The sequence below is a fragment of the Pholcus phalangioides genome, unplaced genomic scaffold (genome assembly GCF_987345545.1).
Source record: "Pholcus phalangioides strain wild (caught in Gottingen) unplaced genomic scaffold, Ppha-v1.0 ptg000021l_1, whole genome shotgun sequence".
Classification (NCBI taxonomy): Eukaryota; Metazoa; Arthropoda; class Arachnida; order Araneae; family Pholcidae; genus Pholcus; species Pholcus phalangioides.
The window spans coordinates 10,669,398-10,692,053 of record NW_028301614.1 but is presented as its reverse complement, the minus strand read 5'-3'; the positions used below and the strand labels follow the sequence as shown (position 1 = coordinate 10,692,053).

At 34.1% G+C, this 22,656-nt stretch overlaps 2 protein-coding genes across 2 annotated transcripts; one reads left to right on the top strand and one right to left on the bottom strand.

Annotated features, from left to right (window-relative positions):
* Positions 1 to 3,794: 3,794 nt before the first annotated feature.
* LOC149070605 (peptide methionine sulfoxide reductase-like) lies at positions 3,795 to 13,142 on the bottom strand. The gene is made up of 3 exons (XM_089249019.1): positions 12,917 to 13,142; positions 7,738 to 7,989; positions 3,795 to 4,452 (listed from the first exon to the last, which is right to left on the bottom strand). The coding sequence occupies exons 1-3, from the start codon at positions 13,048 to 13,050 to the stop codon at positions 4,221 to 4,223; spliced, it is 618 nt and encodes a 205-aa protein (XP_089105145.1). The 5' UTR covers positions 13,051 to 13,142; the 3' UTR covers positions 3,795 to 4,220.
* Positions 13,143 to 13,369: 227 nt separating this feature from the next.
* On the top strand, positions 13,370 to 22,176 carry LOC149070604 (glucose-fructose oxidoreductase domain-containing protein 1). Its single transcript, XM_089248972.1, has one exon. It carries the CDS (start codon positions 13,534 to 13,536, stop codon positions 14,812 to 14,814), a length of 1,281 nt encoding a protein of 426 aa, XP_089105098.1. The 5' UTR covers positions 13,370 to 13,533; the 3' UTR covers positions 14,815 to 22,176.
* The last annotated feature ends 480 nt before the right edge of the window (positions 22,177 to 22,656 follow it).

Below are 22,656 nucleotides of genomic sequence, written 5' to 3'. Positions count from 1 at the left end.
GAAAATCTGGGTGTTTCTTATACACAAGGGTTCTTATGCATGTTAAAGCACAGTAATGTATATAGGATTTTAATCCGGTGTTTAATTTTAGGGGAATGAACGGTAAAATGTTGTCATTTCAGATTAGCAATTGAGATGTTTGTATGTACAAAAAGTGAACTCAAAATTTGATTTAAAAAGATTTTTTGCCAAAAAGGGGAGGAGGGGGTCTACTGCCTTCGGATTATATGCAGGTATAGTTTTGATGCCTATTTTTTTTTTTTGACAAAAAAATCTTTATTTAGAATTGATGAAAATTTTACACAACATATTATAGACTGACGTAAATATAAATACACTGTGAGTTGCATATGAGGTAAGAAGGGGTAACTTGGTTACCTGTACTGATAACACACAATGTAGCTAAAATTAGAGTTCAATAGTACAATTAGCAATGCTATGTTAAATGCACGAAAAGGAAAAAACAGATATGTGTAAAACAAAATATAATATGTGAACAAAACAAATCAAAGAAAGTGCATGTGCTGAGTATAAAAAATGGAGGTCACAGACAGGTATTTATTTGTAAAAAAATAAGCATATCGCTTCAGTGAAACTATAATTTCATTCTTTTTTTTAAAATGAGTCATGAACATTAAAAAACTACCTTTTCTAAAAGTGGCTGGGTTGTGTGACTTTGCAATTGGTTTTCTCGAAAAAAACCTTTTTTTAGTTTGCCCCCCACATATGCAATGCATCATTAAAAACATTAAAAATGATGCCCATAGGCTCCACACAGTTACGATAGATGCATTGTAATAAAAATTTTGTAATAAAAGGTTTAATTTATACATCACACTTCAAATTTATATAGAATCCAGAAAGCAGAATATGCCAAACACTGTTATAGGGATTTTTACCAACGATCATTTGCAGTCAGCTGAGGGCTTGTTGAAGACCAATGTAAACCATCCTGTTTTGAACACAGTTCGGGTATCAGAATAACAAGCAATAGAAGTTCCTTCTTCTAGCTTCTCTGTCCATGCTTCTGCTTTAATAGCTTTTTGTCACACCATTAGAAATGCTCAAAGCGCTAGCATAGCTTTACATTAGCTCTACATTGCTGCCATCTACCCCTGAATTAAAAGTGATACATGTAGGTACCTTCTAGGTAAATCTAGGAGTATTTTTAGTACTATTCAATTATATGTATTAATATCCAAATTTTTTGAAACATTGAAGTTAGTTAAATAGGTGTTCAGTTGGGACCACTGAAAAAGTTCACTGTAACCAAGAGTTAACTATATTCTGGGTTCACTATAGATAGGTTCGACTGTACTTGGATACTTTTTTTTCACTTCTGTATTGCAGGATTAATTGGAGGAAATTATTTTATTTCAAGGCATGTTTTAATAAGAGGAAACAAAAAATATTTTTCATCAACTTTTGCCTTGGTCGATGACTGTTAACTTTTTTAGATTATTACCCGCCATTCAAAGTGTACAAAAACATGGGATGATGTAATAGTTGTTCATTCACACAAAAAATTTCAACTGAAACTTTTTTTTTAAGGAGAAAAGTCACGGAGAGTCAATTATTGCATTTTGAAGTTTTATTTTTTTCTTTCAAGTACACACAGAGTATCACTTCAGAAGCTTTTTGCTGCAAATTCGTTTCAATAGCTGCCAGTGATATAGTCAAGTTATTTCTCTGTCGCATATATGCAAATGAAAACGATGAGCTTTAGAATGCCTACGCCAATGAGTTCAATGCTGAGAGTCTTTCCTTTAATTTTAGGGGAATGAACGGTAAAATGTTGTCATTTCAGATTAGCAATTGAGATGTTTGTATGTACAAAAAGTGAACTCAAAATTTGATTTAAAAAGATTTTTTGCCAAAAGGGGGAGGAGGGGGTCTACTGCCTTCGGATTATATGCAGGTATAGTTTTGATGGCTATTTTTTTTTTTTTTGACAAAAAAATCTTTATTTAGAATTGATGAAAATTTTACACAACATATTATAGACTGACGTAAATATAAATACACTGTGAGTTGCATATGAGGTAAGAAGGGGTAACTTGGTTACCTGTACTGATAACACACAATGTAGCTAAAATTAGAGTTCAATAGTACAATTAGCAATGCTATGTTAAATGCACGAAAAGGAAAAAACAGATATGTGTAAAACAAAATATAATATGTGAACAAAACAAATCAAAGAAAGTGCATGTGCTGAGTATAAAAAATGGAGGTCACAGACAGGTATTTATTTGTAAAAAAATAAGCATATCGCTTCAGTGAAACTATAATTTCTAACTATACTAAAAATATTGAATTCAAGGCTTCTTTTTTTTTAATTTTCTCTGAGCTTAATCTTTCATTTTATATGAAATCGTTCTGAAAGAAAAACAGGTGTATATCTGAAAAATGATTTTGAGATGGACATAAATCAATTGGGCTTGAATGACAGTGATTCTGATTATGATTGACCTGAAAATCCAGATCACAACAAGGTTGAATGAATGAACACCAGGACTCTGCCACCAGGCTTATCCTGTTGCCAAGATCTCTTCCAGTCCAACTTCGTGGCAGAGTTTGGAACAAAGTGTGTGTGTACCTAACAGTCTGAGTGCGATCTAGTGTTGCATCTGATTTTTCACTGCTGCCATCTATATTGAATATTATGAGTGAAGTGTAATGATTGGGTTTTTGTACTGTCGCTCTCTGTGGTGTTTTCTAACAGGGAACTTTTTTTCAGTTTGGCTGCTACTTTTTTTTTTTGGTATGAGCAGAAGTTGAAAAAGCTATGATTTTGTTTAAAAATGGGAAATTCGAGATCAAAAACTTTTGAGTTGATGGAGGTAGCCTATATCAGTGTTTCCTCAACCACCTTGTCGTGGGCCGGTACCAGGCCCTGACATCAGTCAAACCGGGCTGTGAGTGGCTCACTGTTTCATTTTTACCCATTTATTTCACATTAGTCACGTATATGATCTGGCCTTCCACTAATAAAAATGAAATCAACCGGGCTGTGGGCCTCCAAAGGTTGAGGATCACTAGTCCATATGATCCTGTGATACTGGTCTTCAAGTTATAAATTTGGATTTTCTAGCTGTGAAGTGAAATATGTTTGTCTGGAAATGTTTCCAGTTGAAAACTCTTAAAAATATTTTAAGAGCTGATGCATTTTATAAACACCATGAATTAACAGTAAGACCAGGCAGTCTGAAAATTTTTATACTTGAGCCACCCATAGAAATGAGAATAGAATACAAAATATAGGCTTATATCTCTAGGTACTTGACATACATTATAACATCAACAATAACCAGGGCCACAACTAGGGGGAGCAGGTGGGTCTGGTGTCCCGGGTGCCGGACCAGAAAGGGTGCCAAATTCACCCTTCAACTGCATCTTCTATATGGCAAGGGGCACCAAAATGACAGTTTGCCCCAGGTGACAAAGTACAAGCTTATATCTAGTTGCAGCCCTGACGATAACCTGACATAGAGCCTTCAAAGCCTCTCTTAACTTCAGTAAATGGTCCCTTACAAGTGGCCGCAGAAGAGAGTAACACTACTTTGCATGTTATAATGAAAGCAATGCCATGTCTTATGTAGTGTATTAGAAGTGCATTTACCTGGTTTGCAAGAGCACTGTATTTGATTACTAGTGGACGGAGATGAAACTTTCATTTCCAAGTTCACCCTGGCAATAATAACCATGAAATCTCTTTCCTTGAGGTATAGTAGGCTGAGAAAAGAAACAACTCTTTCTTTCTCTCTCTAAGGTAAAGAATTGATTTCAAAGCAGTATAATGCTGAAAATAATTTTTAATTCATAAACTATAAAATAAAATTTGTAATCATAAAACAAGCATATAATTATATAGTTCCAACACCGAAGAAAAAATAAATATATATGATGATAATATATATTCATGATAAATATATATCATGAAGACAAATGTTTTTTTTTCTTTCATCTACTCCAGAGCTAAACTTCAACAATCAGTATAAAATAAAGTTCATTAAAATTGATCAAGGCTAATTTTATTTTTATTGAAAGCTTTTTTTTCAGTCTCTGCTGATAAAACTGTTATTTCACGGCAAATAAAAAATAATAATCCATCAACAGAATTCATTCACCAAAATAAAAGTGGAAAAAAACACACTCTTGTATATATATTTGTCAATATTTGTACCAGTACAGTATATGCTCAACATGGTTTTCAATTCTAATTAGCAAACACCATAATTTGGATTTTTAATCTGCTCCCGAATGTAATTAGCTTGCTTTTCAGTTAGTCCTAGTGAATTTAACTCTTTTTCAAACATTTCCATAGTTCCTCTACCGCAAACATAGCCATTAAGTCTCGCTGCAACTGTCGACATGTGCAAGTCCTTTTGTGCTGCAGTTAGAGAGCTGTAAAGCGATTTGTGAAAAGTCTGCAAGTGGTATTTCTGGTGATACCTAAGGGAAAAATTATCAATAAATAGATAATTGTATTAAAAGAATATCACAATTTTCTTGAAAACAAACAGGAATGATTGAATTTATGAACAACAAGCAATTAATGCAACTTTATAGTAGCATGGCATAAATGAGAGTATGGTTTCGGAAAACATTTAATAAAAATAAGCGTTTGAGCAACAATTATCTTTGAAGCTAATCTAGAGGGGACATCGTTATCACAGAATTTGCCAGTTAAAATTAGAGTCTGATTTCAAAATCTCAAGTTAGATTTCTGTGTGTTAGTAATATAAACATGATTTTTATGTGGTAATGCGATTTTATGTACAGGGGTTATCTAATGTATTTAGTGAGGATTCGCACAAGGTCTCTGGAAATTTTTTTTATGAAGCACATAATATATAATGCTTGACACAACATTGTATTTTCGTCTTCTCTGTGATCTTAAAAAAAATCACAAGGAAACTTGAAGATAAATTTCCGACCTTTCTTTTTGTTGCACAGCAAGATCAAACCCATAATTACGCAGCGTTATTTAAAACCATGAACTCATAATCAGTATTCGGTTATGAATACTGTATATTGACCCTCTCTTTCTCTCTCGCTATGAACACCTATAAATCCTTTTATTCCAAATTCATTACAACCATATTTTCCTGCTAAGAACCAATTATTTACAGTAGAAGTCTATTATAATGATAGATGACAATCACAAGGGAAATTTTAGTGGTAATGGACTTTTTATTATAAGCGAATTTCCAATTTTTACTCTGTCAGATTATAAAATTGCTGCATTATCTGCATTGAAACATCTTTTTAGATAATTTTATTCCAAAAATTCACGAATGAACAGAATGCTAGTCTTGAAATAGATTTTTGGTCTCACAGCTGTTGATTCTAAGTTTTGTTATTAAAGTGATTTAATCGACCTACTGAACAATTGAAATTCTCAATCATCTTATCATTTATCAATTTCATGTCTTCATGAAGTCAACAATTTTCTGTCAATTGAAATGTTTCTTTACCACAAATTTGCCAGTGATTCGGAAGCAGCTTCAAATTGTAAGCCCTATGGGTCTCATGGTCTCAGTCAGTGGAAGAAACAGAAGTAAAATAAAATCCTCATGCATCCCATGTGCACAAAGGGGCCGTTCAAGTATTATGTCAGCAAATTTTTAGCCATTTTTGACCCCGCGTCAGCAGAATTTTGTCAGCACTGCTCCCAATCTCCTAACGCATATTGGTGGGATATCAGAAACATACCCGGAAGGGGGAATAGGGGCTCGTGCCCCTCCTCCCAGATGGGGAAAAAAGATATTTTTTAATGTGAAAAACATTTTTTTAAAAAAATTTAAATTTCGAAAGTAAATACCTTTATAAGATATTATCAATTTCTGCTTGACCCAGAGACCAAATGTGGCCCTGAAGGTTATCTGATGTGACTTGCCCCCCTCAAACTTAATTTTGTAAATATGAACTAAGCAGCACATTTACAAATTGCTTAAATGACCCGTGGCACAATTCTGTAGCATTTAAGTGGCACATTTTCAGATAACTGAAGTAGACCTCAAAGATCACTTTCACATTCATAGATCACCTAAGTAACCGCAATTACAGAACACTTAAAAGATCTGTGGCACATTTAGACATCCCTTGAGTGACATGTGGCACAGTTTTAGAGCACTTAAGCAGCCCCCAGTACGGTTCTACATCACTCAAAAGTTAACCACGGAACATTCCCAGATTACTTAAGTGGTCCGTGGCATAATTACAGATCACTTGAGTAATTTGTGGCACAGTTTCAGAGCACTTAAGCGGCCCGGAAATATTTCCTGAGCACTTGAAGGATCCATGAAAAATTTATAAATCACTAAAGTGGCTCTGTAGGGGACTTATCAATAGAATGTCAGTTCAGGTACCCAATAACTATCACAAGGGTTTTTTTCTGTTTTTCGCACACAGAGTAAGATGCCATTAAAAATATTTCATATCTTCATAAAGGGTGGATGATGATGTAAGCATCATCATCATCCAACCACCCCCCCCCCCTCGTCAGCAAATCAGGAAACCCCCAATCGATGCTGACGTAATACTTGATAATACTTGAATGACCTCCAAAGAAGAAGCTCAAAAATATGAAAAGAGGGTAAAAAATTTAGTCTTTATTCATACTTTAATTGAGTACCTCAGAATAATTTTTACAAGGAGCAAGTGCCATGATGAGAGTCATTTTTAATTCTTAAAGAAAGAGAAATGAGAGTTTGAGAATTTCTTTGACATTATAGTGAATGCTTCTTAATTTTGAACTCTCTATAACTGAATACTTTTTTATCAACAACTGCCTGGCTTTGTAGAGATTATTTCACATAGTGAAATCTATGATGGGTCTTCTCTGCATTGCTTTGCTTTATCAAAACTGGCTATTTCTCAGAAAGGTCAACAATGGTCTTCTTTCCACCAGGGCCATCATTTCAACTTTTTTCAGGGGGGGGGGGCAAAGAACATGTACTGAATATATGCATATATATATATATATATATTTGTGTGTGTGTATATATGTATACCATTTCTAGTGTATTTTTCAAAGATGAGAAGGGGGGGGCAACCCCAAATGACAGACCTCTGTACCTCTGGGAATGATTGGTTCTAAGATTTCAAATACAATCAATGGATGTTAAAGAACAATATAAATCGTGAATTAGCCAATGAGCAATGGATGAACATAGAAGTTTAATGGACATAAAGGAGCTTGGCACAACATTGTTAGTAAGAAATTTTTTATTTAATCATGAGCCATATACTTTTCTTGATTTGTGAAAGTTGACAATGACTTTAAAATGTGAAATCTGATGTTAAATTGTCCTGTGAATTATATAGAAAGGACTAACAAATTTGATTAATTTAACATGAACTGGTGAAAAATTGCATTATGTTTTCTTTCATTTTGTTGTCCGCCAATATTCGGATACATAAAAAAGAATCTTGGAGTTCATGAAACATTACACGTAACATTTTACAGAGGGATTTGATTATTTCCACTGTGTCAGTTATAATGCAAATCAGTGAAATTTATAAACAGTGGGAAGGGTTGAGATTTCATTATGGATTAATGAAATTTTCACCCATATGATAATTTTTTTTTTTAAATAATAAAATTTGCATTTGTGGATTATATGCAGGACATTATGGCAAATCAAAATTAGATCCTAATTTGACCAAAAGCTGAAAATTTCTTTGTTATACAGGCCTATATGTATACTAAAAATGAATATAGAGTCTTCATACCCTTCAGCGGGATAGAATTTCTTGAAAGGCAATATGGCAGTCACAATTGGCTTACGAGACCCTTTCTCTGCTTTAGTTTTATTTTCTTCAATAAGTTTTTTCTGTTCTTCATCACGGTAAAATAATGCAGACCTGTACTGCAGCTTGTGAGTTCTTGTAGGATCATGATTCTCCCAGAAATATGGCAATAAATCACTGTATGATATTAACTCATCATTGTAGTCAATATCTATAGTTTCAGTATGGTCTCCTCTGAAAAAGAAAAACAAATGTATCATTTTTTTTACAAATTACACAGGGTACTTATCTTTTATCTCTGGTCAAACACTGGATGAAAAAATAATTAAGAATTTCTTGGGTATGAAAAATTAACACAAAAGCTCTAATTTACCCATTCACATTTTCTTCATGATAAAAAAGTGCAAGAAATGGGCACAGAAGCCATGAACAAATGAATACCAATAATTTTAAACATGAAAAATACCATAGAACTTGGTTAATTTAAACTTGGCTTATTTAAATTTTGAATAATTCGAACTTTCACGAACTCCTTTCAAGTTTTCTATCTAATTTAGTGCTAAAATTTATTGTTTAATTCAATTTTTTTGATAATTCAAATTTGGAAGAAAAAAATCATGATTTTTGTATATGAGCAAATTTATTTTGGTAAATTTGTACAAGTGAGGCTTTGATTTTCTCGATAAATTTGTTAAACAGCAAATTTTCAAAAACAAATGGTGGTTTGAAAACAGTTTTTCCTCTAATCTTTCTCTGTAATTAAATGTCCATTTTAACATTGCTTAGCTGGAGTGCATCTATAATGTGTACCACTTAATACAGATTATTCTCTTCAACACATAAAAGATCAAGGTGTAACATTCAAAATCTGAATCTTTCTGTCTTAATTAAGAATAAGTATCAGAAAGTTCGGATTGTAATACGTTAATGCGCCAAAGGAGAATATGCCGAAATCTGTGACGTACATCTCAGAACAACTAGTGCTACTGCAGAACAATCTGGAAGAATTTCAAGAAAAGGTGCAAAAAACACTATTGTGCAGATTTTTACCACAGAACATTTCCAGTGAACCAACGGCTCGTTGCAGAACAATGCAAAACATTCTGCTTTTGGGGCATAATGAAAGTATATTTGATAGAATAAGAATGATAAGCAAAATTTAAAGTTTTGTAACTGATGGTAACGTTTCAATAATTGATAATTTTCATCCTATGTAAATGTTGATTATTGCATTGCAATTTGTGGTCGTTTTAATGATCAAGGTGATAGATTAAACGGATAATTCAAACTTTTTTCGAGTGACTCTGGACTTTGAATTATCGTGTGGAAAATTATCCAGAACAATTTTCCACAAGACTTTGAGATTGCAAAACTAGAAGTGGTTCGACTGACAAACACAGATTTATTTACAGAACAGCAATTTACACATATTTACAAGCTAATCAGAGAGCTAACAACTTTCTCGCAAAGTTCAAACCCAACTGGTTTTTCATCCACTCTTTCTATTCTGGAATCTGGCTACTATTTATAGGTTTGGTCGAAGCTTCGAGAAAAGGAACATTCTACAAAATCATACTTTACAGTTTCCAATTTGGCAGCGCCACCGTACAAAGGTGCGGAACCACTGCCTGGGGGAGCGGGAGCTTCTGTCCAACTCTTACCAATTCTTCGCCAATCTCATGCCTTTGCGCAATGCCAAAACCAGTATCAACTGATTTTGATATTTCTGAGAGCCATCGAACAAATCGCACCATCCATCGTCTGTAGATCGTAACAATAACTGTCTACTTCTTCTATCTTTGTATTGTTGAGCAGGATCATCTTTTTCAAAGCAAAGAAGTTGAACATAACTTTAGTCTTTTGCAGATTCATCTTCAAACCCACCTGAATACTTGCCTTTGCCAGTTTTTGTATCATTTCTTTTAGTTCGTCTGGATTAATGCTGATAATAACAATGTCGTCTGCAAAACTCGATTGGTTTATTTTAATTCCTTTCTTGTCCCAATCCAATTTCCTAAATAGTTTTTCTAGAACAGCGGTAAAGAGTTTTGGTGAGATAGTATCACCCTGCTGGACTCCTTTCCCAAGTTTAATCTTTGCTTTTCCTTTAGCCAAACGAATGGTTGCAGTTGCTTTGTCATATAGTTTCCTGATAATATTAATGCATGTCCCAATTACTAATAGAGCCTTAAAAACAGCAGATGTGAAGACAGAGTCAAACGCTTTCTCAAAATCAATGAAGGCCATAAACAACGGTAATTAGTATTCCTTGTGTCTCTCTATGAGTTCCCTGATTGTGTGGATGTGATCCATTGTGCTAAATCCACTTTGAAAGAATGTTTGTTCTTTTCGTTGGGCTTCGTCCAATGTGGATTCAAACCTATATATATCAGCACTTTAGCGAAGATCTTATAAATTACTGATAAGAGTATGGTCAATAATTCTTGATATCCTCTTTTTCGCCCTTTTTGTAAAGAAGAACCATCATTGCATCACTCCATTCTTCAGACACATCCGATTTTGTGAGACAATTTGTGAACAAAGTAGCTAACATACTGGCAAATTCTTCTCCTGCTTCTTTAATAATGTCTATTGAAATCCCATCTTCACCTGGACATTTCCCTTTTTTCATACATCTTATAGACTTGTAGACTTCTTCTTTCAGCACGGGTGCTATTTGTACAAATTCGGCTCCATTTTCTTTTCTTCCTGCTCTGTTTCCTCTGTTCTGATCCTGTTCTTCATGTTTATATAGGTATTATAAAATTCCTCAACAATACTAATGATTTAATTTCCATCTTTCCTTTTTAGTGCAAAAATTTCCTTTTTCCCAACACACAGTTTTCGTTTAGCTGATTTTAAGCTCTGATTTTCTTCCTGTGCTTTCTTTACAATATCACAATTAAACTTCCTGGCATCTTCTGTAATCTGCTTTTTCATACCATCTTACAAAGTGCCGCATATTTCACTTTTGATTTAGGGTCATTCTTCTTAATCTGAAATTCTCTCCGGTCTTTCATAAGTTTCTTTGTTTCTTCTGTTATTTTCTTCACTGGTTTGATTTTTCTCCAGCGACTTCTTTTAGGGTAGTGGTTAAAGTTCTGTTCATCATGGTGACATCTTGTCCATCTTCAGTGGTGTTATATAACAAATCAAATCGGTTCTTCAGCTCTAACTGGAATTCATATCAGTGTTCTTGAAGATTTGCCATATCGATGACAGTTCTTGTAGTTTTGATAATTTTTGCTCTTTCCATTCTAGTGTTAAGCATTATTCTACATCTCACCAATCGATGATTCCTTCTTGTGTTGAATTTGTTGAGAACACTGCACTCTTGGATCATATGCTTCTTATTAGATATATAGGATGTAGTCGATCTCGCTTGTTGTTCTGGTTGGTCTTCTCCAGGTCCACTTTCTTTGAGGTTTCTTCTTAAAAATGAATTCCTGATGCATAACTGTTTGCTCTCTGAAAATTCGACGAGTCTGTTTCCTCTCTCGTTTCGTACACCTTAGTCATGACTTCTGACTGAGCTTCTTCTCTCTCCAATTCTAGCATTGAAGTCATCCATTACTATTTTGATATGATGGTTTCCTTTACTATTCATCTTGTCTAATTCTTCATAAAAGTCTTCTACTTCTCAGAATGTTCAGATCAAAATGGCATATTGGAAGAGTGCCAGTTTTCTCAATAATGGTTTCAAATTAATGGTGAAACATAGGATATAAGAGGTGATCATGAGGATAGTGTTTTTAGTGAATTGTACATAAGATCTGTGTGATCAACATGGCATGGTGTTTGCAAGTAGCTACTGTGTCTCCAACTTAGAATAAGACTAATTTTGGTACTTGTGAAAATATAGTGTCAATATTTTAATTTGTAAATTTTATTTTAGTATATTTCAAACGTATCTGTTCAATTTTTAATCATGAAAATTGTATTGTAAAAGATTTAACGTATTATTTTAAAAATGTTTCATGTCATGTATTCCTCCATTTTTTTTCGAATGTGTGTGTTAATAAAACAAAAATTTTGGAAAAATAATTATAGAAATTTGAAACATTATTTAGTGAACTAATTGATGGATGAATGAAGGCATGTAAAAAACCCATTGCTTTTATGAAAACTCTTTTTGTTGATTTTTAAAATGTATTAACACTGGGATCAAAATGACCTCATGACGCCAGTTACACACAGGATTTTCACAATGCCAGTTAAGGGTAGCTACTTACGGCTGCACCACGAGAAGGTGGGGATTGGACCTTAAGATTCAACTCCTAGTGGATTCCTTCAAGTACTCATAATGAAGTAATTGAAGGATCTTCTCCTAGTTGTTTTCTCTGAGAATATTCTTCTGGATGTAAAAATTTGAGAGTAATTGAGAATATTCATTTTTCTTTTAAATAATGATTATTTTTTTTTACTAATTTTGTCTATATTATGAAATATAAATCAGTTTTAATTGCTGAAACATTTAAAACTATGCAATTTTTAACCTAATCACCCCTAAATGACAATTTATAGTTCGAGAATAATATTCTCTCGGTCATGGTGAGAGGTTTTAGAAGTTTGGTTACAAAGATTTTAGAAGCCTTAAGATTGGAAGCTTAAAAGTTATTTTAAAATTGGATAAATTTTCTAAGTTCAAAGCAAAAAAATTAAACCTAAGTTGAATGATAAAGGAAGCTATTCTTATATAATCACCTTCATTCTAAGATACAGAACTGTTGTTTTCTTCAATGTACGTACACTTAAATTCAGTATCACTCATATTTCTTTGAAAGTTGTACAATTCAGCCCTGTTGGTTTAATTTTCTTGCTTTCAAACTTTTAATATTGTGGGCTACAAACTTTAATATTCCCCCCTTCAGAGACAGGGACTGAGAATATTCTCTTAAAGGACTGCTATTATCAATTACTAGTGAACATTCTTTTAGAAAATAATAAGAATATTCTCAAGTTATTTGTAATAGAAACTCCTCCAGAGAATATTCTCCTACAGATTATTCTCGAGAATTTTATACATCCCTAATTTTAGTATATGATAAATCTTCGAAACTCGATTTTTCATTTGCACTCTTTAAAGCTAAAACATTAATTAAATCACGAAAGAAATATGGTATTTCAAAATCATTCATATTAAAAAATTTCAAATTCATACATATTTTTATAAGTAGGATTCGGCGTGGATCCACCGCAATACCCAACACACGTGCGCACAACTCCAGGGACGCAGCCAAATAAGGCATCGGGACCCCAAAAGCATCCCATAGCAAACGTGGCTTTCTTAATCATAGCTAATTAATAAGATTAAATAAGTAATATGACTATAATTTTTGGGTAAATGAAATGGGAGGTTATTGTTTACAAACAAAAAGTAGATAGTATTTTTGACGGTTCATACCACAGTGGTCTTTTCGCCCACTTTCCTAATGGGTCAAATGAATTGGGTCATTGGAATGAATTCAAATAAAGTGTTGATAAATTAAAGGTATTCAATAGAATCGGATGATTAAGTGATATTTTCTTCACTTATTTTACATCACTTATTTTTAAAACTGAATTCCATTATGTCTTGAAAAATGGTCGAGTCAAGTCAATGTATTTGTAATGTTGTGGTTTGCCACCAGATATGGCGTCTGCCATGACTGTTTGGTGTCCGAGTGTGTTGCTTTATAATAACCAGTTTTCCCGTAGTTAGGGATTTCGTCATGGGCTATTATTGCTGTATGATCTCTTGTTTACGGTCATTACCCGACGCGAAGACATCACTCTTCTATGCGATCATCGCCATCGGCTAGATTGTTGTCATCGTCATCTTTCATAATTGCTATGTTACCTGGTGTAGGTGTGTTTGGCACAGGAAGGACGGTCAGGATATTGGTTCCGTGCTTGCGATCGCGAGGTTTCAAAGTCGAGGCTATATGGGGACGCACCTTGGAGGACGCCGAGAACGTCGCTAGTGAGCTGGACATCCCGTTCGCGACGAATAACGTGGACGAAGTGCTCCTCAAGAAAGATGTAGACCTGGTGTGTATCATGTGCCCGCCGCACCTCCACTCGCAGATCGCGGTCAAGGCTCTCGGCATCGGCAAGCACGTGCTGTGCGACGTTCCGGCGGGGCTGTGCGAGGCGGAGGTCCTGAAGATGGTCCACGCTGCTCAGTACTACCCTTCGCTCATATCCATCCTTTTCCACAGCCTGAGATTCCTGCCAGCGTTCATACAGATGAAGAAAGCAGTCAAGGATGGTTACATCGGAGATCTGACTGTTTGTGATGTCCACGTGCAATGTGGTAATTTGATCCACAACCATTATGATTGGATGTGCGATGAACTAATGGGTGGCGGACTATTGACAAACATTGGTAGTCACGTTATCGATATAATCGCTTATGTGACTGGCTGTCGAGCTGTCAAAGTGCACGGGATGGTGAGGACATTCACAAAACACACAGAACACATCAAGGGTATTCGTCAGATAACGAGCGATGATTTCTGTACATTCCAAATGGAACTAGATGGTGGAGCTTGTGCTACCGTTACCCTCAACGAACATCTTCCCGGACAGTTCAATCAAGAGGTCTTGGTCTGCGGGACTAAAGGTCACGTAGTCGTCCGGGGAGGAGACCTATACGGGCAGAAGAAAGATTCATTGAAGGAAGATGTTCTGTATCTCGATATAGAGGACTTGAAGAAATCCCCAGTACTGCCTAAAGCCTCTTCTTTGCCTTTAATAGCTAATGCAACGAAAGATTATTTTCATAATTGTTTGAACATTATCCTTCCGAAACCTTACATGAAAGGGCTCGTGAAAATGGTGAGCTCACTGCGAGATTCTTTTGCGTCATTCGAAGACCTTCAGTGTTGGGTGAAGGAGCCGGTGTCCATCGCTGCTTCTTTCGAAGATGGCCAGTACATACAGTGCGTTATAGATGCAATAAAACTCTCATCTAAAACTAAAGAATGGGTTAAAATAGATGTCATGACTGAGGAGTCTGATGTGAGACAACCAATTCTGTCTGCAGCGGCTTCTAGAAGAAACACGTTTTCATTATAACAATAGTATTAAAGTATCGCCTTCTTCATGCATTTTGAGACATTGCAAAGCATGTACTTTGAGCCTAGTACAAAAATGTTTAGTATGTGAGAGCAATGTTTATCTTAATATACAGTTTTGTTTGGATTTTTTTTCCATAATTTGATTGTCACTGCCTTTTCGAGTTTTACGGGCGAGTTTAAAAAAGCTGATTATTAGTATGTTTTTCTTTTTTTCACATTAGTTGTTGATATTTGTTAAATTTTTACATTATGTTAGTGACAAAATCTTTTGTTCAAGGTTATATAAAAAAAAATCGAGCTTTCATCCTGGCATTAACTGTTGACATTTTTTTTCATCGCCTTCATGTATCACGAACTGAGTTGGCATTTCCAAAATGAGTAACAAGCAAATAATAGTTTATACCAGTGAGTCTTGGATATTCGAGAAATATTCTAAATTTTTTTTTTATTTATTTCATAGTTAAACAAGATATTGTTTGAAAGATAAAAATATGTTAGTTTTTTCGTTACTTTCCACTTTTTTTAAAAACTTGCAGTGATTTAAAAAAATCAAAATTTTTTCATTTACTATAGTTTTTTTTTTTTCATCTTTGTGCTAATTGTGTTTGTACGAATCTTGTAACAGAAGCATTTGTTTTATGTTGATATGTTTTTACACAGAAAAGTATTTTGTGTCCAATTAAGAATCTTTAATCTGATATTACTTTCTGTGAAACATACATTGAGTGTAAAATTCTATAATTTGATGCTTTTTGACATGAATATGTCTTTTAACTCACCTGATGATACTGGGAGCATTGGCAGAAAGTTGTGACAAAATTCTTTGAATGCTGATATCTCAGGAAGTACCCAGTGCAAGTCAAAAGCAATGGTATCTTCAGATGCACAATGCAAATACAAATCTAATAATATCATTCTGGTTTTAATATGTCTTTCCTTCCTGGCACCAGCCCCGCTGCTGTGATTCATAACAAATTGTTTCCTTGCTATATCTCGAACAGTTCACAACGAAAATAGACGACATTGGTATCGTTTGTTAGCTATTCCAAAAACAAAGCCAATGATAATGACATAATTTCATTATGCGAGTACGTATCACCTGATTCAAGGTACAAAAAAAGTATTCACCTCAAAACGTGTGACCATGTCTATGATAAAGCTTACTCCCCCCTCCATTTTTTTTTTAAGAAAGAAGATTTAAGAAAAGGATGTTCAGAGGTGTCACGAGTTTGATATCCGGTTCATCCTTGTCAGAAACTTTACTGACACAGGAGTACAATAGAAATGGTAACATGACCACCGAAAAAATTGCTACCGCAGTGAGTCCCACATCAAGGGGTTAGCGCACCAACCCTTCAATGAGTATTTAAAAAAGTCTAACGTTCGGAATCGTCAATAAATTGTAGGTCCTGGTCTAATTAGCCCTCGTGTGCAGAAAATGACTATAGTGGCGACAAGAATGATCAAATGAAGTTTCAAAATTTAAAAAAAGGTTAATAAAAATAAAAACTTAATTTATTCACATGATATGACTGAAATGTAAATCGATGAATAAATTTTTTCACTCTAAAGTCCAGTCAAACCGTGATTTAATGCAGCATTGGTTTTGCAGAATTGTGGCACTTTAATGAGATTTACGTTCTATCAAATCACAAATTATCCTGTTTAATCCCTACATATGGAAGATTAGTTCACCAAAAATTTCTGGTGTTAGTGGGGGGGGGGGGGTGTTGTACAACATCCGGGTAGAAAATATTCACAAGAAGATGAGAACAAATAATTTATAATACACATACATATGTTTATCGGGGTGTTATAACAAGGTTTGATTATATGTTGGTCGCGAAAAATATTTTTAAAAATATGCATTTAGCTCACTATACTTTAACCCAGTGTATCCCATACCTTTTCTACTCACAGCTCCCTTATGACAGTCAACGTTTATCTGTGGCCCCTAGAATAGTCTAATAAAGAACCATTTCAAAGCACTGAACAGTCACACATTAATATCCTAAGCTCACTGTGGTTCCTGTGGCCTATATTGTTGATGAGAGCTTGCGTATCCATAGAAAAATTAGTGCCTTCCCCCACAATGATACAATTTTTCTCTTCATTTGCTCATTGCAAAGGTAGCATAAGTAATGGAGCTTTCAGAAAATTTGTTGTTAAATTTTTCACATTTGGGCAGCCAAGTTTTTCTAATGAATCGTCATCCTATGTGAAATTACTGATTTTTTTTTTGTCAGCATCTAAAGTCATTAAGAAGTGATTGGCACAGCCTACTAGCTCATCGGCTATGAGCAATGGAAGCAGTTTAAGATTTAATCATTCTCCATGGAACTTGAACGTTTTTCATTTTATAATAGACACGTCCAACTTGCATTGCATTTTTTTTATCAAATGGCTATATTAATTGCTATTTACACTATCATTTTAAACATTGAACTTTACTACAAGAGTTTTAGCGATTATACATTTTTTTATTCGTGGACTGGATATCACAATGTCGATGTTTTTGTATAGCCTACTGTAACCATTAACAAACTTTTCTATCTCGATAATGGCCAGTTACAGAACTGTAACTTGTGACACAGGTTGGTCCAAATTTTGGACATCCATGATGAATTTTTTCCCCTTGTCATATTTTCATTTACCTGTAATAGTACTTATTTATATGTTGTTTATATATATAGTGCTTTCATTTAATTTTTTCCATCAATTTCAGAATACATATATCTGTAAGTTTATTGTTTGAACTCTACATCTAGGTTACTTTTGTATTAATTATATTCAATTCAATTTTACTAGAAGTTGACTGAAAGTCACACCATAACCTGTGCTCAAATTTCCATTGAATAACTTAAGAATTCTATATTCGGACAGGAACTCTGTGATTCTGCATATAGGTGTTTATTTTGCTAATAGGAAGTTTTGGTTACTTGAGAGTTTAACAATTGATTCCCTTATTCGTTGATGACTTCTTAAGATTTCCAAATAGTCTGATGCTGCAGCAGCACCTTATGATATTATAGTCAACACTCGTTATAATGACCATGTGCTTGCAGACAAACAACCATTCCATTACAACAGCCCGTAGTCCCAAATGTTTTCATATATTGACTATCCTATATGTTTTATTTTCAATATAATGACCTCCCAATATAACATTCATTTTCCATGGAATGATAGGGGTCATTATAATGAGTGTTGACTGTATTATATTGGTCCTAGACGAGGTGAGATATTTTGGAGATAAAATTATATTGAAGTATTAATAGGGCTTTGATTCCCTTGTCAGTGTGCTACATCACTTTGAGATTGGCCAGTGATTTGCACACAAGATGATCTCATTCCTCCAAAAAGATATCACAAATGTGAGAAGTGTGGGAATCTGTTAGATAAATATGGTAATTGATTTTCACAAGTGATTTTCGACATATTTCATCTGAAAAATTACTTAAAATACATTGCTCATAAAGTGTGAACCCACCATTACCTAGACTGCATTAAGTGCGTAAAGTTTATGTAGTATATACTAGTATATGCTGATTTCTGATATGAAAAAAATGAATATATAATTATGTATCCAGTAAGGTATGACCTATAACTATGGTTCAAGACTCAACATTTAAGTTTGACAGATACAGTTGTGAACATGAGATGCACTAAAAGCAGGTTATAATCAGAGCTGTATAAATGTATGGGCACAGCTGATGGAGGGCATCTTAATAATAAGATTTGGCACTACAGTGGAACCTTGTTTTTATATACGTCACTCAATTTATCACTTTGGCATTTGGCTTCAGTCTGAATTCATTCCTGTACTTTTTAGTGTTCAAATATTTCATTTATTCTAAGCACAACCTCAATTATTTGACTTCATTTCAACTTGAATTTCAAATTTTTTGGAAAAGAGATAATTTCTCCATGTCGAATCTACATAATTTTCATAGATTGTAAAACAAACATGTTTTGAAATCATTTTTCTTGTACATTGTTTTATCACAAAAGCCATTAACGTTTGGAGTGGTTGTTGACAGGTACGAGAATAAGCATTGTATCAGCTATGAACATTTTAGAATGTGATATCTAGGGCTGTTTTTCTTCTGAAAAACTGTGCTTGGCTCCTAAGAAATTTGGCTGGTGCCTTAATTATTTTTCAATTTGTTCTCAGCTGAATTAAAGCCATTGAATTATTACAATATTTTCTTTTAGGTCTATTAAAGAAGGTAATTTTGAAAGAAGTTTCAGTAGTGTGATTTCCGCATTCATATGGCAATTTGATGCAGCTTCTTAAAAGGGTGTATAAACAATGTTCCATTTTATATGATTTTTGAGAGTATATGTGTAAATAAGTAGGTGGGTACTTCTAGCTAGATAGTGGGGGGGGGGGGGTGGCTCATGGTGCAGTTAAGACAGCCCTGTCTATGATACAAGGGTTCCCGGGGAAAGTAGGGGTGATTTGGTCGCAATTCCTGAATGTAAGCCATTACGGAGACTGTGGAAAAGTTTTTCTTGGAAAATTTTAATTACAATAAACTTGACTGATTCATATGAAAAGCAACCAGCCATATGGACAAGAATATTAAACACAATTTGCCCCTGCTAACAGATCTCCAAGGTCTTTGGCTGAATGTAGTGGGAAATGTGTTCCTAGAAGTTTTTCAAAATGGGTATGACATCAATCCAATTTTCTACAGAAGAGCTTGAAGACATATTTTAATTCTGATGCCTATCAGTTGCCTTCATCGAATAAATGTGTCATTTTATGTTACGAAATCTTTTGTCAGCCAACTGTAGAACTATTTCGCCATAATATTGTAGTGTGTAGTTACAGAAATTAGACATATGGTCAAGTTTTACAAAAGAATATGTGTGGCTGATTGCTTTTTTGTGAACTATTATACCAGTCAAGTAATACATCTTTCAAACAAGGAGTTTCTTGAAGGCTGTTGTGCGGTGGTTATGGTTATTGTAATTTTACCTTGTTTGTGCCATACCAGAATATAATTGTGCATCATCACAGGTTTATTTGCATTTTTTAAATTCTTATTTTTTGGGATACATATTTTATGGCAGTAATTTTCTTATATACACCTATATCAGTTGTTCCATCAGAAAATGCATTTACCGGAATGAATGTTGTCAAAAAATAAAAAATTCATTATAATTCTAATTTACTACATGAAATTTTTTGTTGTGAAAGACATTTTTAAATACCATTTGTACACAAATAATACTGTATCTTTCATCAAGCGAAATGTATCTCATTATCTCATTGAATATACGTTTTACCACAGGTTTGCCTAATGAAAAATTAACATCAAGTAATAATTTTCAGCTGTTAAGTATCGTGATGTGGGATGAAAATGATTAGTGAATCTGGTCTGAGATTTGTTCATATTCTCTTGGGGTTAAATAATGCATTACAAAATTTTTGAAGCTCAAATTCATTTTTTTGGCTAATTGATTTATTCGTTTAAAATACAAAAGCTACAACTGCCCAATGAGGTGGCTGAAAACAAGAAATTCCCATAGTAATATCGCTGTCAAAATTCAATAAAACCTGACAATGATCTATAATAATAATCTCTCTGCAGCAATATTTTTTGTGGTCTGTAGAGTATCGTTATATGAAGATTTCGTTGCATATTAAAAATTTAGCAACCCAGAATAAAAAGCAATTTTCGTGATAAAACTAAAAACAACGAGTACAATGTAATATATAGCCCTTAAGAAATTGTGGCTGCCTTCATTTTAAGTATGGATAGTTTCTTAATTTTTATCCCTACAGGAGTGTCATAATTCTTTTTAAACATGTCAATTGTAATGGAACTCACAACACACAGGATAAGCTATTCCATTTATTCCCAATTCTGTTAGAGGAAAATTTTCTTGCAACACCAAAACCTGGAGCTGACTCTTACCAAACAACACCCCTGGTGTTCTCTTGTTGAAGCAGTCGATTGACAGTGTATGAATAATGCATGGTAAATCCTGTCCATCCCGTTGAAAATTTCAAACACTTTAATCGTCTCCCCCAACGCCTGCTTTCTTCCAATGTAAACATGTTAAAAAATCATGTCTTTCTCATAGCTCAAGCCCAGTGTACCTCTTCTGATTTCCCACATTTTAACTTCAAGTATTTCAATTATCCAAGCCATTTTATACCAAGAATGGCCTTCATGACGAAAATAGAGGGTTCGTTCTTTTCAGTAGGAAGAAAGAAAATGAGTTGAAGTTCTTTCTCCTCCCCCCCCCCATTTCTCCCTATTGAAGAGAATGAATCCTCTTTTCGTCATGAAGGCCATTCATTGTCAGAGGCCATCTTCCCATGGTCACACTATACATATACATGATTACAAATTAGAATAAATTTTAAGTTGGGCACAAAAGTAATATTCAGGGATCAAATTAGACTGATTGCTGTGATTGTAAATATTGTTTCATGGGACTCTGAGGGTTCCTTTGATGTACTGCTTCTGATCAAGCAGGGATGTCTGGGGAAGCATTTAAAATTCTGATCTCATTCTAATTTTGCTGCAAACATTAGAAGTTTTGGGAATGTTCTCCAAGGCTTCATGAGTTTGAAATCAGCTGGCAGCCGGGGTGGCAGCAAAATCTTGTTTGTCTCTTCCTCCCACATCCCGGTTACTGCCCTGCACACAGATACCATGAAAAGTCCCCCATGCAGAACAGTGGGTGCTCGCCTCAAGCTTTCCCAGTGAGAGACGTAAAAGAAAAGCGGTTTTGAACAGCTTTCAACTTTATGTTCATCCCACGAATACAGCAGATTTCTTTGTTGTAGGAAGAATGCTAACAAGTTTGCTAGACTACATTTTTTTCTTCACGAGACTTCAATTTCTTAGAATATTTCAAATGATTTTATCTATGTGAATTTTTCAGTAATATAATCCATCCATAATGATTAGCCACTTTCACCTACTTCCTGTGAGATTGTCGAAACTACAAGATCTTGTTTATCATTTATGAAGTTACTTAACAATTTATTTTGTCAAGTTCTCAAATTTCATCTTGCTTCATTAACAAAAACTACTGCATAAGTCTTCGCAGGATTTTTTTATATATATGCTTTACTTGATAAATGTTGCAGTGATGCTATAGACATGAGGCAGTTGGTATTAATATTTAACCATGATTGCAATGTGTTTTGTATAATGGAAATAATTCTTGAGAGGCCTTTGCAAAATCAGCCACATTTTCCCTGTCTTTTAACCATTTAGGTGAACTCTTGGTTGTTGTGTGAATATATGTTGGAAAGAATATATATTATTTTTACATTTTTGTCAATTTTTATTTTGAGCATACAGTAATAAATAAAAATCAAATTTTTATTGCATTACAAAGATTTTTTTTTTTACTAACCACTTCCTGTGTCGCCACTATACATGATGTTTCACAGAAAGTATTAATAAAGTTATTAATAACAATTATTTGGTTAATTTTAAAAATTCAAGTAAAATATGAAAAACTGTCCGCAAAGAAGAAAATTCCACTGTCTGTGCGATTTTCTTAAAAACTACTATGGTAAAACCCTTCTTTTGCGAACACTGACAGGATAAAAAAAAATTCTGTTAAAAAGGGTAGAATGTTAACCACAGGTTTGAATTTAAAATGCATACTCTTATTATACAATAGAAATTATTGTTTAGACTTTGAAAAGGGGGAACCACCACCATTAAGAGGGGTTTTAATGCAATACAAAAATTAAAATTTTATAGAGTGACCCCCACACAATCGAAAATTTGTCCCCTATTGTTCCATGAATTCACCCCTACAACAACTGAGTGAGAGTTCGCTTGGATATCAGTGATTGAAT